This window comes from Drosophila sulfurigaster, chromosome 3, assembly GCF_023558435.1.
Source record: "Drosophila sulfurigaster albostrigata strain 15112-1811.04 chromosome 3, ASM2355843v2, whole genome shotgun sequence".
Classification (NCBI taxonomy): domain Eukaryota; kingdom Metazoa; phylum Arthropoda; class Insecta; order Diptera; family Drosophilidae; genus Drosophila; species Drosophila sulfurigaster.
The window spans coordinates 43,785,034-43,799,630 of NC_084883.1; the positions used below are offsets into that span (position 1 = coordinate 43,785,034).

Consider the following 14,597-nt stretch of genomic DNA (forward strand, 5'->3'; position numbering starts at 1 on the left):
AAAATTGACCTATTAAAAATATTCGAACACCCTTAAAAAACGTAAAACAAACAAAAAATTTTTTTTTGAGGATTTAAAGGTATATCCTTAATAGGGAAATTAATTATATAACAATATATATATATTTTTTGACATTTTCTGTACTTCTTTTCGCACTTTACATAATATTAAAAACTAATAATATTTGCAATGAATTTTTTTCAAAGCTAGCATTCTTCATAATATAAAATGTAATTGTGTTTAAAAACTTTTGTAAGAACAATTTTTAGGTAACGAAATTTAAAAAGAGACTTTAGATAATAAGAACATAAGGCTTTCTTTAAATATTTTAGCAATCTTCATAGATAAGGTAATTTTTTTTAAGATCTCTAGCATTGAGACTACTTGAGAGTACTTAACAGTAAAATCGAAATATACTCGAACACCATTAATATAAACATTAGTTAAAAAAAAAAATTGCTTTTAATTATTAGAGAATTCCACATAGTATACAGAGTAATTAAAAACTTCTTAAGGTTTCTAGCTTTAGACATAAGATTAAAATGAATACCCCTTATAATTAAGAAACTAAAACTACTCGAACACCATTAAAATAAACTTTCGAAATCAATAATTAAATGTACTTGTACTTCCTTCTAGCACTTTCCATAGGCTTTGTCATGCGCCGCTTGAGCTCTGCCTGACGGATCCTCCGGACAGCCCCAGTCCAAGCGTGGCGCCCACTTCTCCACGGTTCTCGCTGCGGCATCTCCAGGATACTGCTCCTCAAAGATGCAGCGATAGTAGTAGCCTTCCTTTGTCTTGGGCGGATTGATGGGAAAACGCTTCTCGGCCAGCAGCAGCTGTGCATCGGTGACATGCCGAGCTGTAAACTCGGGCAGAGCATCGATCAAAGCATAACCCACGCCATCAGAGAACTGTTCCTTCTGACGCCAGAGCACTGCATCTGGCAGATAATCTCCAGCAAAAGCTTGACGCAGCACAAACTTCTCCATGCGCCACTTGACTTCGCCATCAAATTCATTCAAGCGTCCCGGAATTTTATCCTGCGGTCGTATGTTCATCACATAGTCAACGAGGGCTGTGTCCAGGAAGGGAACACGCAGCTCTAATCCTTTGGACATGGTCACCTTGTTGGCCCGCAAAATATCCGAGACATGCAACTGCTCGCATCGTGTGACCATCTCGTGATGAAACTCCTCGTAGTTGGGCGCCTTATGGAAGTACAAATAGCCGCCAAAGATCTCATCGGCACCTTCTCCAGAGAGTATCATCTTAATACCCGTACTCTTCACATGGCGAGCCAAATAAAACATAGGGAGACTGCAACGTACGGTGGCAATGTCATAGGACTCCAAATGCCAGATCAAATCACGCACCCCATCGAGGCAATCCTCCACATTGAAAGCAATCTCTGAGTGCTCGCTGCCAATGTGTTGAGCCACCATCCGAGCATGCTCAAAGTCCGGAGATCCTTCCATGCCCACGGAGAAGGTGCGCAGCTTGTGGTTGGGATCGCGTTCCCTCATTATCCTGGCAGCAATCGAGGCAATCAAACTGGAGTCGACGCCACCCGAGAGCAGTGCACCAAAGGGAACATCACACTGCAGATGCGAACGCACTGCCAGCTCCACCTGACGACGCAGCTCGTCCAGGTTCACATTGTTGTTGGGCACCAACTGACGCCAACTCGGTTGATAGTATCGAACTGGCTTCAGCTGCTTGACTGTACCCGCTGCCAAGTGGCCAGGTGGAAAGATCTGCAACTGTTCACAGACCTCCACTAAGCATTTCATCTCGGAGGCAATCCACAGATTGCCCTGCAAATCCTTGCCCATATAGAGAGGGATAATCCCGAAAGGATCGCGTGCCACAAGCAGCTGCCGCGTGCGACGATCGTACAACACAAAGCTGAACATGCCTGTGATATGTTGCAACAACTCTTGGCCATGTTGTTCGTACAACTCGATGATCACATTGCTGTCACTCTTGGGTTGATAGCCAGGCAAACGTTTGGCAATCTGATGCGTCAACTCCACGTAGTTGTAGATCTCACCGTTGACAATCAACGAGATGTTGCCATCCTTAGAGTACAGCGGCTGATGTCCTGTCTCCACGCCAATCACCGCCAGACGTTCGTGCACCAAAGCCACGCCTTGTTCGGCGATGATCTCGACTCCTGTATCATCCGGGCCACGATGGCGTTGCTTGCCACTCTGGCGATAGGCAAACTCCCTTAAACTATGTTCACTACCCTTGAAGTTTTGCACCTCAATCGGTTGTCCTTCGGGTGAAAATATGGCCAGAATGCCGCACATTGTTGCAAGGATTTTACTTAACACTTTTTGTTTTTCAATTCTTAATAACTTCTTTTTTTTTTTTGTTGATCACTTTGCACCTTGGAACCCGTTTCGGCGGCAACTGTTTGACTTTCACCACAAAATGTGGCTTATATAGCATTGGATTAACCTAAATTATACAGTGATTTTGGTTAATTAAATCAATTGCAATGATTCCCAACATTTGCTGGCTAATTCTTACACCTAGAGAAAAATAATAGTAACAAATTAAATTAACAGCAATTTAACACATTCTAATTATTTTGGAGACTACTAATTCTAGATTATACAGTAAGAAAATTGATTTTATATTATATTATTTTTCCAGGAATATTTCAATTTTATTTTGGTTTTTGTATAAAGGGCTCTTTTGATTAGACTAATATTGAGCTACCTACGAGGCAGCTTAACCTAATTTTAAATTAATGATTAAACAGATCTTGAGAAAAAATAAATATTTACATTTTTCAAAAATATAAATAAAGAATTATAATCATATATACAACTAATCAAGTTCTATCTAATAGATACTTTTGTAAAATGCATTTTACCTTTATTATATATTCTATTAAATGAACAATATTAAATTTAGTATAATTATCTCCAATTTGTGTTAAAATATTATTTTATTTTATTTTAACAAATCAAGAATAAATTTAAATAAAATTATATTATATTTTATTCTTTCTAGGAAGCATTCGTAATAAGCAATAATAATAATAATAAGTAATAAGTAATAATTCTAGTTGGTTCAACTTTCTTTCAGTGCACCTAGAACAAACATCGAAATCCAATTTAATATTGAAGTTTTCGGTGTCGATGCTGAATAATTTCAATATGAATAAATTAGCACAGTCTTTTATTAGGGCAATTTTTGTAGTTTAATTAACAGCTTTAATGCCTTTTTTATTTCACATTGATGGCATATTTGAATGAGACTACTATTAAATTAAATTAGTTTTCGAAACGCAAATTTTATAAACAAAAACAAAGGCTGGGGTTGAACATAATTATTTACTGGTGCATACATAAAACTATATAGTACATTATTATAGCGTATTAAATTGAACAAGTGAGAAAGCTACATTTGAGTGGGCTCGACTTTGAGATACATGAACCCATATTCAATAAAAGCAAAACAGTGTGGTATTATTCTTAAAATATACCAAATTAATATACCGCAAGCATACAAAAATATACTGCAAGTTATATATGGTATTCAAAATATACTATATACCAATTATACGGGTATAAATATATTTACATACATAATATATCAAAATCCAACGCGCCTCAAGATTAATCATGCATATTTCATATTCTACTAAAGGTTATCAAAAGTGCAAGCAGCAGATTTAATAACATTCGCACAACTGCTAACTGCAACTGTTTTTGTTTCTTCGTTGCAAAATAATAGGCATTCACTTGCTGTTTAGTTGTGAAACGAATCGGAATAAAAAATTCAAATGAATTTTTCTTCTTATACGCGTATATTTGCAATATTGTTAATTGTATTACAAGTGAATAGCACGGTAAATATGTTAAAGCAAATAAATATAAATACTAAGTTAATATTTTATTCAGTGCATCCATAACTCAAAAGAATTGGATGATCAATGCAGTACCTATTGCTATCAAGTCGTGAAGCCCCTTCTAAAATACGTAAACACGGTTCAATCAATGACACAAGAACATAATCAGCTGCAGCATATTATCAAGTTGCAAGCAGAATCAATAAAGAATTTAAATGAATTGATAAAGTCTAAAGACAAATTGAGTGAATCGTGTGAAAGTCAAAATCAATATCAAAAGAAACTTATTGATCAATATGAGATTCAATTAACTACCTTAAAATTAGAAATCTCTTCGAAAGATAAAGAGATTAAAGATTTGAAATCAGAAAATGTAAAAACAAAAGAACTTCAAACTGAAATCACAGCAACTAAACAAGCATCAAGCTGCCTAGGCAATTCGACGAATATAGTGTTGATAATTGAATAGTGTTGATTTCGATAGAACGTGGTCAGAGTATAGAGAAGGCTTTGGTAATCTTCATGGTGAATTCTTTCTTGGACTGGAGAAGATTCATTTGTTAACACAATCCCAACCACATGAATTGTTTGTATTCGTTGGGGACTTTTCGAATGAAACCCGATATGCTCGATATAACAACTTTGTCATTGGTAACGAAAAAGAATTCTATGAGCTAAAAGAACTCGGAACATACTCAGGCACAGCTTCCGACTCAATGGTAAATTACAAAAATAAAAAGTTTTCAACACCAGATAGGTACATTCATTCTTCTAGCAAATGCGCTAAAACCTTAAGTTCGGGATGGTGGTTTGGCGGTTGCTTTTTGTGGTAATAATATAAGATTATTGACTATAGGCAAATTTTTCTTAATATTGTATTACATTTCAGTAATCTTAATGGAAAATATATACCTTTTAATAATGGTAAGGATATCAATGTCATTGTATGGAACAAGTTGCCGATAAAATTTGCACAAATGATGATTAGGCCACTCGAGTGAAAATTTATAATTATTAAAAAAAAGTTGTATAAAAAAGTTTTTCAGCATCTCAAATAAATTAAAAAATGTCTGTGATGTGATCAAAATCTTGAAGTCTTTGAATGATAACTTAAAATCAGATTCTGTCTGTGACTGATTTAGATGTCAACTACGAGATACCCATTAATAATTTTCAATAAGAGGAAAACCAACTAAATATACCATACCAAAAAATACTTATTCATGATATTATTATTTATGACCACATACCAATAACTATAAAATATACCAAAGACTGCAAGATATACTATATTGTCAATGAAAGCAATTAATACCAGCTCAACAGCAATCGTGTTTTGCCTTAGTATAAACATACAGACAGACAGACGAACAACACTATATTGTCTTCGATGTTGATGCCGATCAAGAATATATACACTTTATGGTGTCGGAGATGCCTGGTTTCGCCGGCAGAAATATAATTTCCTTTTAACCTAGGTTTAGCGGGTATAAAAATGATTCATTTATGTAATCTATTTTAAATATTAACCAATTAAATGTTGTCCAACAAAGTATTTTTTGTTAGAACGTTACACAAAATACTTGGTATTAAAAAAGCCTAATACTCATATTCCACATTTGAAATGTTAATTGAACCCTAAAGCACCTTATCATTTGAAATCATTTAGACGCACCTCAAGGCTCAAATGCATTAATTCAAACCACGTGGAAATTATAATTGTATTTATGAATGCAATTGCATCGTTATCAGGCAGCTATTGATTGCGGGTAAATTAGATTTAAATTTTAATATGCAGCGCCAGCAGCTGGCCAGTGTTTTTTTATTATGCGAATAAACTGTATTCATAATAATGCAATTAAAACGCACACACTTTTTATAATGTTATTTTAACATGACAAACAAAACAAAAAAAACAAATGCAAAGCAAGCGGCGAATGAGTAATGCAATCAAAACAAACGTTAACAGCGAAAGCAAAAGCAAAAGCTTTTACTTAACAGAGCGCTGTTAACAGCGCACGTATTGAGGACGCTGTTAACAGGTGGTTCCCTACAATTCGTGCACGTTGGCGGCAAACAAAACACGACAAAGATAATAATGTTATGTGTTTAATTATGCAACAAGAAGTTTGCCTTCAAACGCCTTATCTGGTATATAGAGTCGTCTATGGTATATTTTGAATGTAATACTATATCAATATACAAAATATACCTTTTGGTATATTCTCAGTATTTTTGTAGCATTTTAGGTATATGTTGAGAATAATACCACAAAATTTTGCTTGTATTCAAAATGGGTACCCGGGTATCTCACAGTCGAGCACACTCGACTGTAGCTTTCTTAATTGTTTATTTCACATTCATGGTATATTATTTGAATGAGACTAGTATTAAATTAAATTAGTTTTGGAAGTGCAAATTATATAAACAAATCAAAAGCTGGCGGCAAACATAATTATTTACTGGTATATAAACTAGATAACACAGCTTATTAAATTGAACAGGCACAAAAGCAACATTAGAGTGTGGTCGACTTCGAGGCGATTTTCAAAAAAAGAAAATTATTTCTATATTATTTTTAAAGCATACCAAAATAACATACCGGAAGAATACGAAAATATAAAGCAAGTTATATATAGTATTTGATATATACAATATACCAAATATTTATATTCATAATATATCAATGTTTAACTCACTTCCAGATTAATCTTTCAAATTTAATATTCTGTTAAAGGTTACCAAAAGTGCAAAAGCAGCAGATTTAATTACATATAAGAAGCGCAACTGCAAACTGCAATTTTGTATTGCTTCGATTCAAAATAAGCTGCTGTTTAGTTGTGAAACGAATTGGAATAAAAAGTTAAAATGAATATTTTTAATTATACGCGTATATTGACAATATTGTTAATTATAAATCAAGTGAAAAGCTCGGTAAATACCTTTATGTAAATTATAGCCTATAATATAAATACTAAGTTCAATCTCCATTCAGTACTCCGTTTACTCAAAAGAATTGGATGATCAATGCAGTACCTATTGCTATCAAGTCGTGAAACCCCTTCTAGAAAACGTAAATACGGCCGAATCAATGACAGAAGAATATAATGAGCTGCAGCATACAATCAAATTGCAAGCAGAAAATATAAAGAATCTCAATAAATTGATAAAGTCTAAAGACAAATTGAGTAAATCGTGTGAAAGGCTAAATGGAAATCAACAGAAACTTATTGATCAATATGAGACTCAATTAACTACTTTAAAATCAGAAATCTCTTTGAAAGATCTAGAGATTAAAGATTTGAAATCAGAAAATGTAAAAACAAAAGAACTTCAAGATGAAATCACAGCATCCAAACAAGCATCTAGCTGCTTCGGAAATTTGACGAATATTCAAACCTTAAGAGTACCCATAGTTCATACAATGACAGTTCCATGTGAATCGAACTTACCTGAAGCTGGAGCTGGTTGGACGGTTATACAGCGTCGTAAGGATGGTAGTGTGAATTTTAATAGACCGTGGTCAGAGTATAGAGAAGGCTTTGGAAATCTTCATGGTGAATTCTTTCTTGGACTGGAGAATATTCATGTGCTAACAAAATCCCAACCACATGAATTGTTTGTATTCCTTGGAGACTTTTCTAATCAAACCCGATATGCTCGATATAGCAACTTTGTCATTGGTAACGAAAAAGAATTTTACGAGTTGAAAGTGCTCGGAAACTACTCAGGCACTGTTCGCGATTCACTGCTAAATCACATAAATCGAAAGTTTTCAACACCAGATAAAGATTTTACTACTACGAAATGCGCTCAATCTTTTAAATCTGGATGGTGGTTTGCCAGTTGCTATTGGAGGTAATAATAAAGATTATTGGCAATAGAAAAATTAACTTAATATTGTATTATATTTCAGCAATCTTAATGGGGAATATAAACATTTCGGTAATGATGACGATGACTATAGCATTAGATGGAACCAGTGGACGCTTAAACCGTTGAAATTTGCACAAATGATGATTAGGCCAATCGAGTAAAATTTTATAATTATTAAAAAAGTTTTTCTTCAATGTGTGTTTAAGTCTTATTTTATTTTTTTGTGAAAAATCAATATAAATTTAAATAAAATTATATTAAATTCTTTTCATTCACATACATTTTATAATCAAATTTTAATAAAAGCATTCGTAATAAGTAATCAATACTAGTAGGTTCAACTTTCTCTCAGTGCACCTAGAACAAACATCGAAATACAATTTAATGTAAAAGTTTTCGGTGTCGATGCTGATTAATTCCAAAATGAATAATTAGCACAGTTTTTAAAATGGCATTTTTTTGTTGTGATCAATATGAGATTCAATTAACTACCTTAAAATCAGAAATCTCTTCGAAAGATAAAGAGATTAGGGATTTGAAATCAGAAAATGTAAAAACTAAAGAACTTCAGCAAATTGACGAATATTCATGAAAGAGCCCCCATTATTCAAACAATGCCAGTTCCATGTGAATCGAATTTATCTGAAGCTGGAGCTGGTTGGACTGTTATCCAGCGTCGTAAGGATGGAAGTGTGAATTTTAATAGAACGTGGTCAGAGTATAGAGAAGGCTTTGGAAATCTTCATGGTGAATTCTTTCTTGGACTGGAGAAGATTCATTTGTTAACACAATCCCAACCACATGAATTGTTTGTATTCCTTGGAGACTTTTTTAAAGAAACCCGATATGCTCGATATAGCAACTTTGTCATTGAATAAGAGTCGGAATTCTACGAATTAAAAGAACTTGGAAAACACTCGGGAAATGTTTTAGATTCATTTGAATATCACATAAATCAAAAGTTTTCAACACCAGATAGGTACAATCATACTTCTAACAATTGAGCTAGAAATTATAATTCTAGATGGTGGTTTACAGATTGCTATTTTTGGTAATAATATAAGATTGTTGGCTATAGAAAAGTATTCTTAATTTTCTATTACATTTCAGCAATCTTAACGGAGAATATAAATAATTCGGTAAAGATACGGATGACCATAGCATTAGATGGAACGGGTGGAAGCTTCAACCAATGATTACAAAAGTTTTTCTTCAATGTGTGTTTAAATTTTATTTTATTTTGTTGTAAAAACTCAATATAAATTTAAATAAAATTATATTAAATTCTTCTCATTCACATACATTTTATAATCAAATTTTAATAAAAGCATTCGTAATAAGTAATCAATACTAGTTGGTTCAACTTTTTCTCAGTGCACACTCTAGAACAAACATCGAAATATAATTTAATGTTGAAGTTTTTGTTGTCGATGCTGAATAATTCCAAAATGAATAATTAGCACCGTAATTTTTTGTTGTTTAATTAATAGCTTTAACGCCTTTTTTATTTCACATTCATGGTATATTATTAAAATAAATTCGTTTTGGAAGTGCAAATTATATAAACAAAACAAAGGCTGGCGGCGAACATAATTATTTACTGGTGCATACTTTATATATAAGCTATATAGTACAGTAATACAGCTTATTAAATTGAACAAGTGAGAAAGATACATTTGAGTGTACTCGACTTTGAGATACCTGTTACCCATATTCAATAAAAGCAAAACAGTGCTGTATTATTCTTAAAATATACCAAATTAATAAAGCGGAAGAATACAACAATATACTACAAGTTACATATGGTATTTGAAATATACTATATACCATTTATACCTTACGACGGGTATAAATATATTTACATACATATTATATCAAAATGGAACGCGCTTCCAGATTAATCATGCATATTTCACATCCTACATATTTCACATCAAAAGTGCAAGCAACAGATTTAATCACATATTGGAAGCGCAACTGCAAACTGCACTTTTCGATTCAAAATAAGGGGCATTTACTTGCTGTTTAGTTGTGAAACGAATCGGAATAAAAAACAAGTAAGAAAGCTACAGTCGAGTGTACTCGACTGTGAGATACCCGCTACCCATTTTGAATAAAAGCAATATATTTCGCGGTATTATTCTCAAAATATACCAAATATACTGCAAAAATACTAGAAATATACCAAATGGTATATGTGGTATATCGATATAGTACCGCATTTAAAATATACCATAGACGGCACAATATACCAGATTCTCAGTCAAAACAACTTAAATCCCTAGTAATAAGTAGGCGTTTTTGCCCATACAAAAGTTTTTCTTTAATAACTTCGACAATTTTTATCTGATCGCAACCATCTGATCGCATTGTATATACCAAAATTTGCAGCTCTAGCTCCAAAATTACGCTTGTTATTATTTTTTTTGATTTGCGGGGGCGGAAGGGGGCGTGGCAAAAATTTGAAACAAACTTGATCTGCGTGCAAACATAACAAATGCTGTCGAAAAAAAATTATTGCTCTATCTCTTATAGTCTCTGAGATCTAGGTGTTCATACGGACGGACGGACAGACACACAGACGGACAGACGGACATGGCTAGATCGTCTCGGCTGTTGACGCTGATCAAGAATATATATACTTTATAGGGTCGGAGATGCCTCCTTCTACCTGTTACATACATTTCGTCCCGGCACAAAGTTATAATACCCTTCTACCCTATGGGTATGAGATAAAGTCTAAGGACATCGTGTGAAAGGCAAAATGGAAATCAACAGAAACTTATTGATCAATATGAGATTCAATTAACTACTTTAAAATCAGAAATCTCTTCGAAAGATAAAGAGATTAAAGATTTGAAATCAGAAAATGTAAAAACAAAAGAACTTCAAACTGAAATCACAGCATCTAAACAAGCGTCTAGCTGCTTCGGCAAATTGACGAATATTCATGCCTTAAGAGTCCCCATAATTCATACAATGACAGTTTCATGTGAATCGAACTTACCTGAAGCTGGAGCTGGTTGGACTATTATTCAGCGTCGTAAGGATGGTAGTGTTAATTTTAATAGAACGTGGTCAGAGTATAGAGAAGGCTTTGGAAATCTTCATGGTGAATTCTTTCTTGGACTGGAGAAGATTCATTTGTTAACACAATCCCAACCACATGAAGTGTTTATATTCCTTGGAGACCTTTTTAATGAAACTCGATATGCCCGATATAAGAACTTTGCCATTGGTAACGAGTTGGAATTCTACGAGTTGAAAGTGCTCGGAAAATACTCGGGAAATGTTTCAGATTCATTGAAACTTCACATAAATCGAAAGTTTTCAACACCAGATAGGTACAATCATACTTCTAGCAATTGCCCTCAAACTTATAATTCTGGATGGTGGTTTACCAATTGCTATTTTTAGTAATAATATAAGATTGTTGGCTATAAGAAAGTATCATTAATTTTGTATTACATTTCAGTAATCTTAACGGAATGTACGTGTATTCTAATAATGATAACGATGTGAATGGCATTGAATTGAGATCATGGAAGCATCGGCCGGTGAAATTTGCACACATGATGAGTGAAATTGTACAAATTTTAAAAACAATTGTATAAAAAAGTTTTCCAGTTTTTAAAAAAATTGTCTGTGGTTAGATCGATATCTTGATGTCCTTAAACAATAACTTGATATTTTTATACCCGCTACCCATAGGGTAGAAGGGAATTATAACTTTGTGCCGGCAGGAAATGTATGTAACAGGGAGAAGGAGGCATCTAAAGTATATATGTATATTCTTGATCAGCGTCAACAGCTGAGACGATCTACCCATGTCCGTCTGTCCGTCTGTGCGTCTGTCCGTATGTCCGTATGAACACCTAGATCTCAGAGACTATAAGAGATAGAGCTATTATTTTTGCACGCAGGTCAAGTTTGTTTCAAATTTTTGCCACGCCCAATTCTGCCTCTGCAAATCAACAAAAATCGAATAACAAGCGTAATTTTAAAGAGTCGCGAATTTTGGTATATACAATAATAACTTTAGTAGTTGCGATTCCTGGAAATTTGGTTGCGATCAGATAAAAATTGTCATAGTTATTAAAGAAATACCTTTGTATGGGCAAAAACGCCTACTTGCTAGGGGTCTTCGTTGCTTTGGCTGACGATCTGGTATATTGTGCTGTCTATGGTATATTTTGAATGGGGTACTATATCGATATACCAAACATACCATTTGGTATATTTTTAGTATTTTTGTAGCATTTTTGGTATATGTTGAGAATAATACTGCAATATTTTGCTTTTATTCAAAATGGGTAGCTGGTATCTCACAGTCGAGCACACTCGACTGTAGCTTTCTTAATTGTTTATTTCACATTCATGGTATAATATTTGAATGAGACTAGTATTAAATTAAATTAGTTTTGGAAGTGCAAATTATATAAACAAATCAAAGGCTGGCGGCGAAGATAATTATTTACTGGTATATAAACTATATAAGACAATATTACAGCTTATTAAATTGAACAGGCACAAAAGCAACATTAGAGTGTGGTCGACTTCGAGACCATTTTCAAAAAAGGAAATTATTTCTATATTATTTTTAAAGCATACCAAAATAACATATCGAAAGAATACGAAAATATAAAGCAAGTTATATATGGTATTTGATATATACAATATACCAAATATTTACATTCATAATATATCAATATTTAACTCACTTCCAGATTAATCTTTCAAATTTAATATTCTGTTAAAGGTTACCAAAAGGGCAAAAGCAGCAGATTTAATTACATATTAGAAGCGCAACTGCAAACTGCAATTTTTTATTGCTTTGATTCAAAATAAGCTGCTGTTTAGTTGAGAAACGAATTGGAATAAAAAGTTAAAATGAATATTTTTAATTATACGCGTATATTGACAATATTGTTAATTATAAATCAAGTGAAAAACTCGGTAAATATCTTTATGTAAATTATAGCCTATAATATAAATACTAAGTTCAATCTCCATTCAGTACTCCGTTTACTCAAAAGAATTGGATGATCAATGCAGTACCTATTGCTATAAAGTCGTGAAACCCCTTCTAGAAAACGTAAATACGGACGAATCAATGACAGAAGAATATAATGAGCTGCAGCATAGAATCAAATTGCAAGCAGAAAATATAAAGAATCTCAATAAATTGATAAAGTCTAAAAACAAATTGAGTAAATCGTGTGAAAGGCTAAATGGAAATCAACAGAAACTTATTGATCAATATGAGACTCAATTAACTACTTTAAAATCAGAAATCTCTTTGAAAGATCTAGAGATTAAAGATTTGAAATCAGAAAATGTAAAAACAAAAGAACTTCAAGATGAAATCACAGCATCTAAACAAGCATCTAGCTGCTTCGGAAATGTGACGAATATTCAGACCTTAAGAGTACCCATAATTCATACAATGACAGTTCCATGTGAATCGAACTTACCTGAAGCTGGAGCTGGTTGGACTGTTATCCAGCGTCGTAAGGATGGTACTGTGCATTTTAAACAACCGTGGTCAGAGTATAAAGAAGGCTTTGGAAATCTTCATGGTGAATTCTTTCTTGGACTGGAGAATATTCATGTGCTAACACAATCCCAACCACATGAATTGTTTGTATTCCTTGAAGACTTTTTTAAAGAAACCCGATATGCTCGATATAGCAACTTTGTCATTGGTAACGAAAAAGAATTTTACGAGTTGAAAGTGCTCGGAAACTACTCAGGCACTGCTTTCGATTCACTGCGACCTCACGTAAATCACAAGTTTTCAACACCAGATAAAGACTTTACTTCTAAGAAATGCGCTCAAGATTTTAAATCTGGATGGTGGTTTAACAACGATGGTTGCTTTCGGAGGTAATAATATAAGATTGTTGACTATAGGAAAGTTTTCATAATTTTGTATTACATTTTAGTAATCTTAACGGATGGTACGTGTTTTCTGATATTGGTAAGGAAGTGAATAGCCTTCAATGGAGATTGTGGAAGCATCGGCCGTTGAAATTTGCACAAATGATGATTAGGCCACTTGAGTGAAATTGTACAAATATTAAAAAAAATTGCATAAAAAAGTTTTCCAGGCTTTAAAAAAATTGTCTGTGGTTAGATCGATATCTTGATGTCCTTAAACAATAACTTGATATTTTTATACCCGCTACCCATAGGGTAGAAGGGAATTATAACTTTGTGCCGGCAGGAAATGTATGTATCAGGGAGAAGGAGGCATCTAAAGTATATATATTCTTGATCAGCATCAACAGCCGAGACGATCTACCCATGTCCGTCTGTCCGTCTGTGTGTCTGTCCGTATGTCCGTATGAACACCTAGATCTCAGAGACTATAAGAGATAGAGCTATAATTTTTGCACGCAGGTCAAGTTTGTTTCAAATTTTTGCCACGCCCAATTCTGCCTCTGCAAATCAACAAAAATCGAATAACAAGCGTAATTTTAAAGAGTCGCGAATTTTGGTATATACAATAATAACTATAGTAGTTGCGATTCCTGGAAATTTGGTTGTGATCAGATAAAAATTGTCATAGTTATTAAAGAAATACCTTTGTATGAGCAAAAACGCCTATTTACTAGGGGTCGTTGCTTTGGCTGACAATCTGGTATATTGTGCTGTCTATGGTATATTTTGAATGATGTACTATATCGATATATCAAATATACCATTTGGTATATTTTTAGTATTTTTGTAGCATTTTTGGTATATGTTGAGAATAATACCGCAATATTTTGCTTTTATTCAAAATGGGTAGCGGGTATCTCACAGTCGAGCACACTCGACTGTAGCTTTCTTAATTGTTTATTTCACA

General features: G+C 33.5%; 3 protein-coding genes across 5 annotated transcripts; 2 read left to right on the top strand and 1 right to left on the bottom strand.

Moving 5' to 3' along the window:
• Positions 1-212: 212 nt before the first annotated feature.
• On the bottom strand, positions 213-2,432 carry LOC133844567 (asparagine synthetase B [glutamine-hydrolyzing]-like). The gene has a single exon (XM_062278622.1). The coding sequence runs from the start codon at positions 2,316-2,318 to the stop codon at positions 636-638; it is 1,683 nt and encodes a 560-aa protein (XP_062134606.1). The 5' UTR covers positions 2,319-2,432; the 3' UTR covers positions 213-635.
• A 3,948-nt stretch (positions 2,433-6,380) lies between these two features.
• LOC133842952 (fibrinogen-like protein 1) lies at positions 6,381-13,863 on the top strand. Of its 3 annotated transcripts, XM_062276264.1 has the most exons (4): positions 6,381-6,509; positions 6,609-6,805; positions 6,867-7,708; positions 13,666-13,863. In XM_062276264.1, exons 2-4 carry the CDS (start codon positions 6,740-6,742, stop codon positions 13,811-13,813), a joined length of 1,056 nt encoding a protein of 351 aa, XP_062132248.1. In that variant the 5' UTR covers positions 6,381-6,509; positions 6,609-6,739; the 3' UTR covers positions 13,814-13,863. The 3 variants fall into 3 exon arrangements, with proteins under 3 accessions (XP_062132248.1, XP_062132249.1, XP_062132247.1); XM_062276265.1 differs by lacking the exons at positions 6,381-6,509; positions 13,666-13,863 and adding an exon at positions 7,788-7,951 and having other exon boundaries at positions 6,591-6,805; positions 6,867-7,729; XM_062276263.1 differs by lacking the exons at positions 6,381-6,509; positions 6,609-6,805; positions 6,867-7,708 and adding exons at positions 12,504-12,703; positions 12,765-13,633 and having other exon boundaries at positions 13,693-13,863.
• LOC133844461 (ficolin-1-A-like) lies at positions 10,501-12,504 on the top strand. Its single transcript, XM_062278460.1, has 3 exons — positions 10,501-11,163; positions 11,223-11,334; positions 12,475-12,504. The coding sequence occupies exons 1-3, from the start codon at positions 10,727-10,729 to the stop codon at positions 12,502-12,504; spliced, it is 579 nt and encodes a 192-aa protein (XP_062134444.1). The 5' UTR covers positions 10,501-10,726.
• Positions 13,864-14,597: the final 734 nt, after the last annotated feature.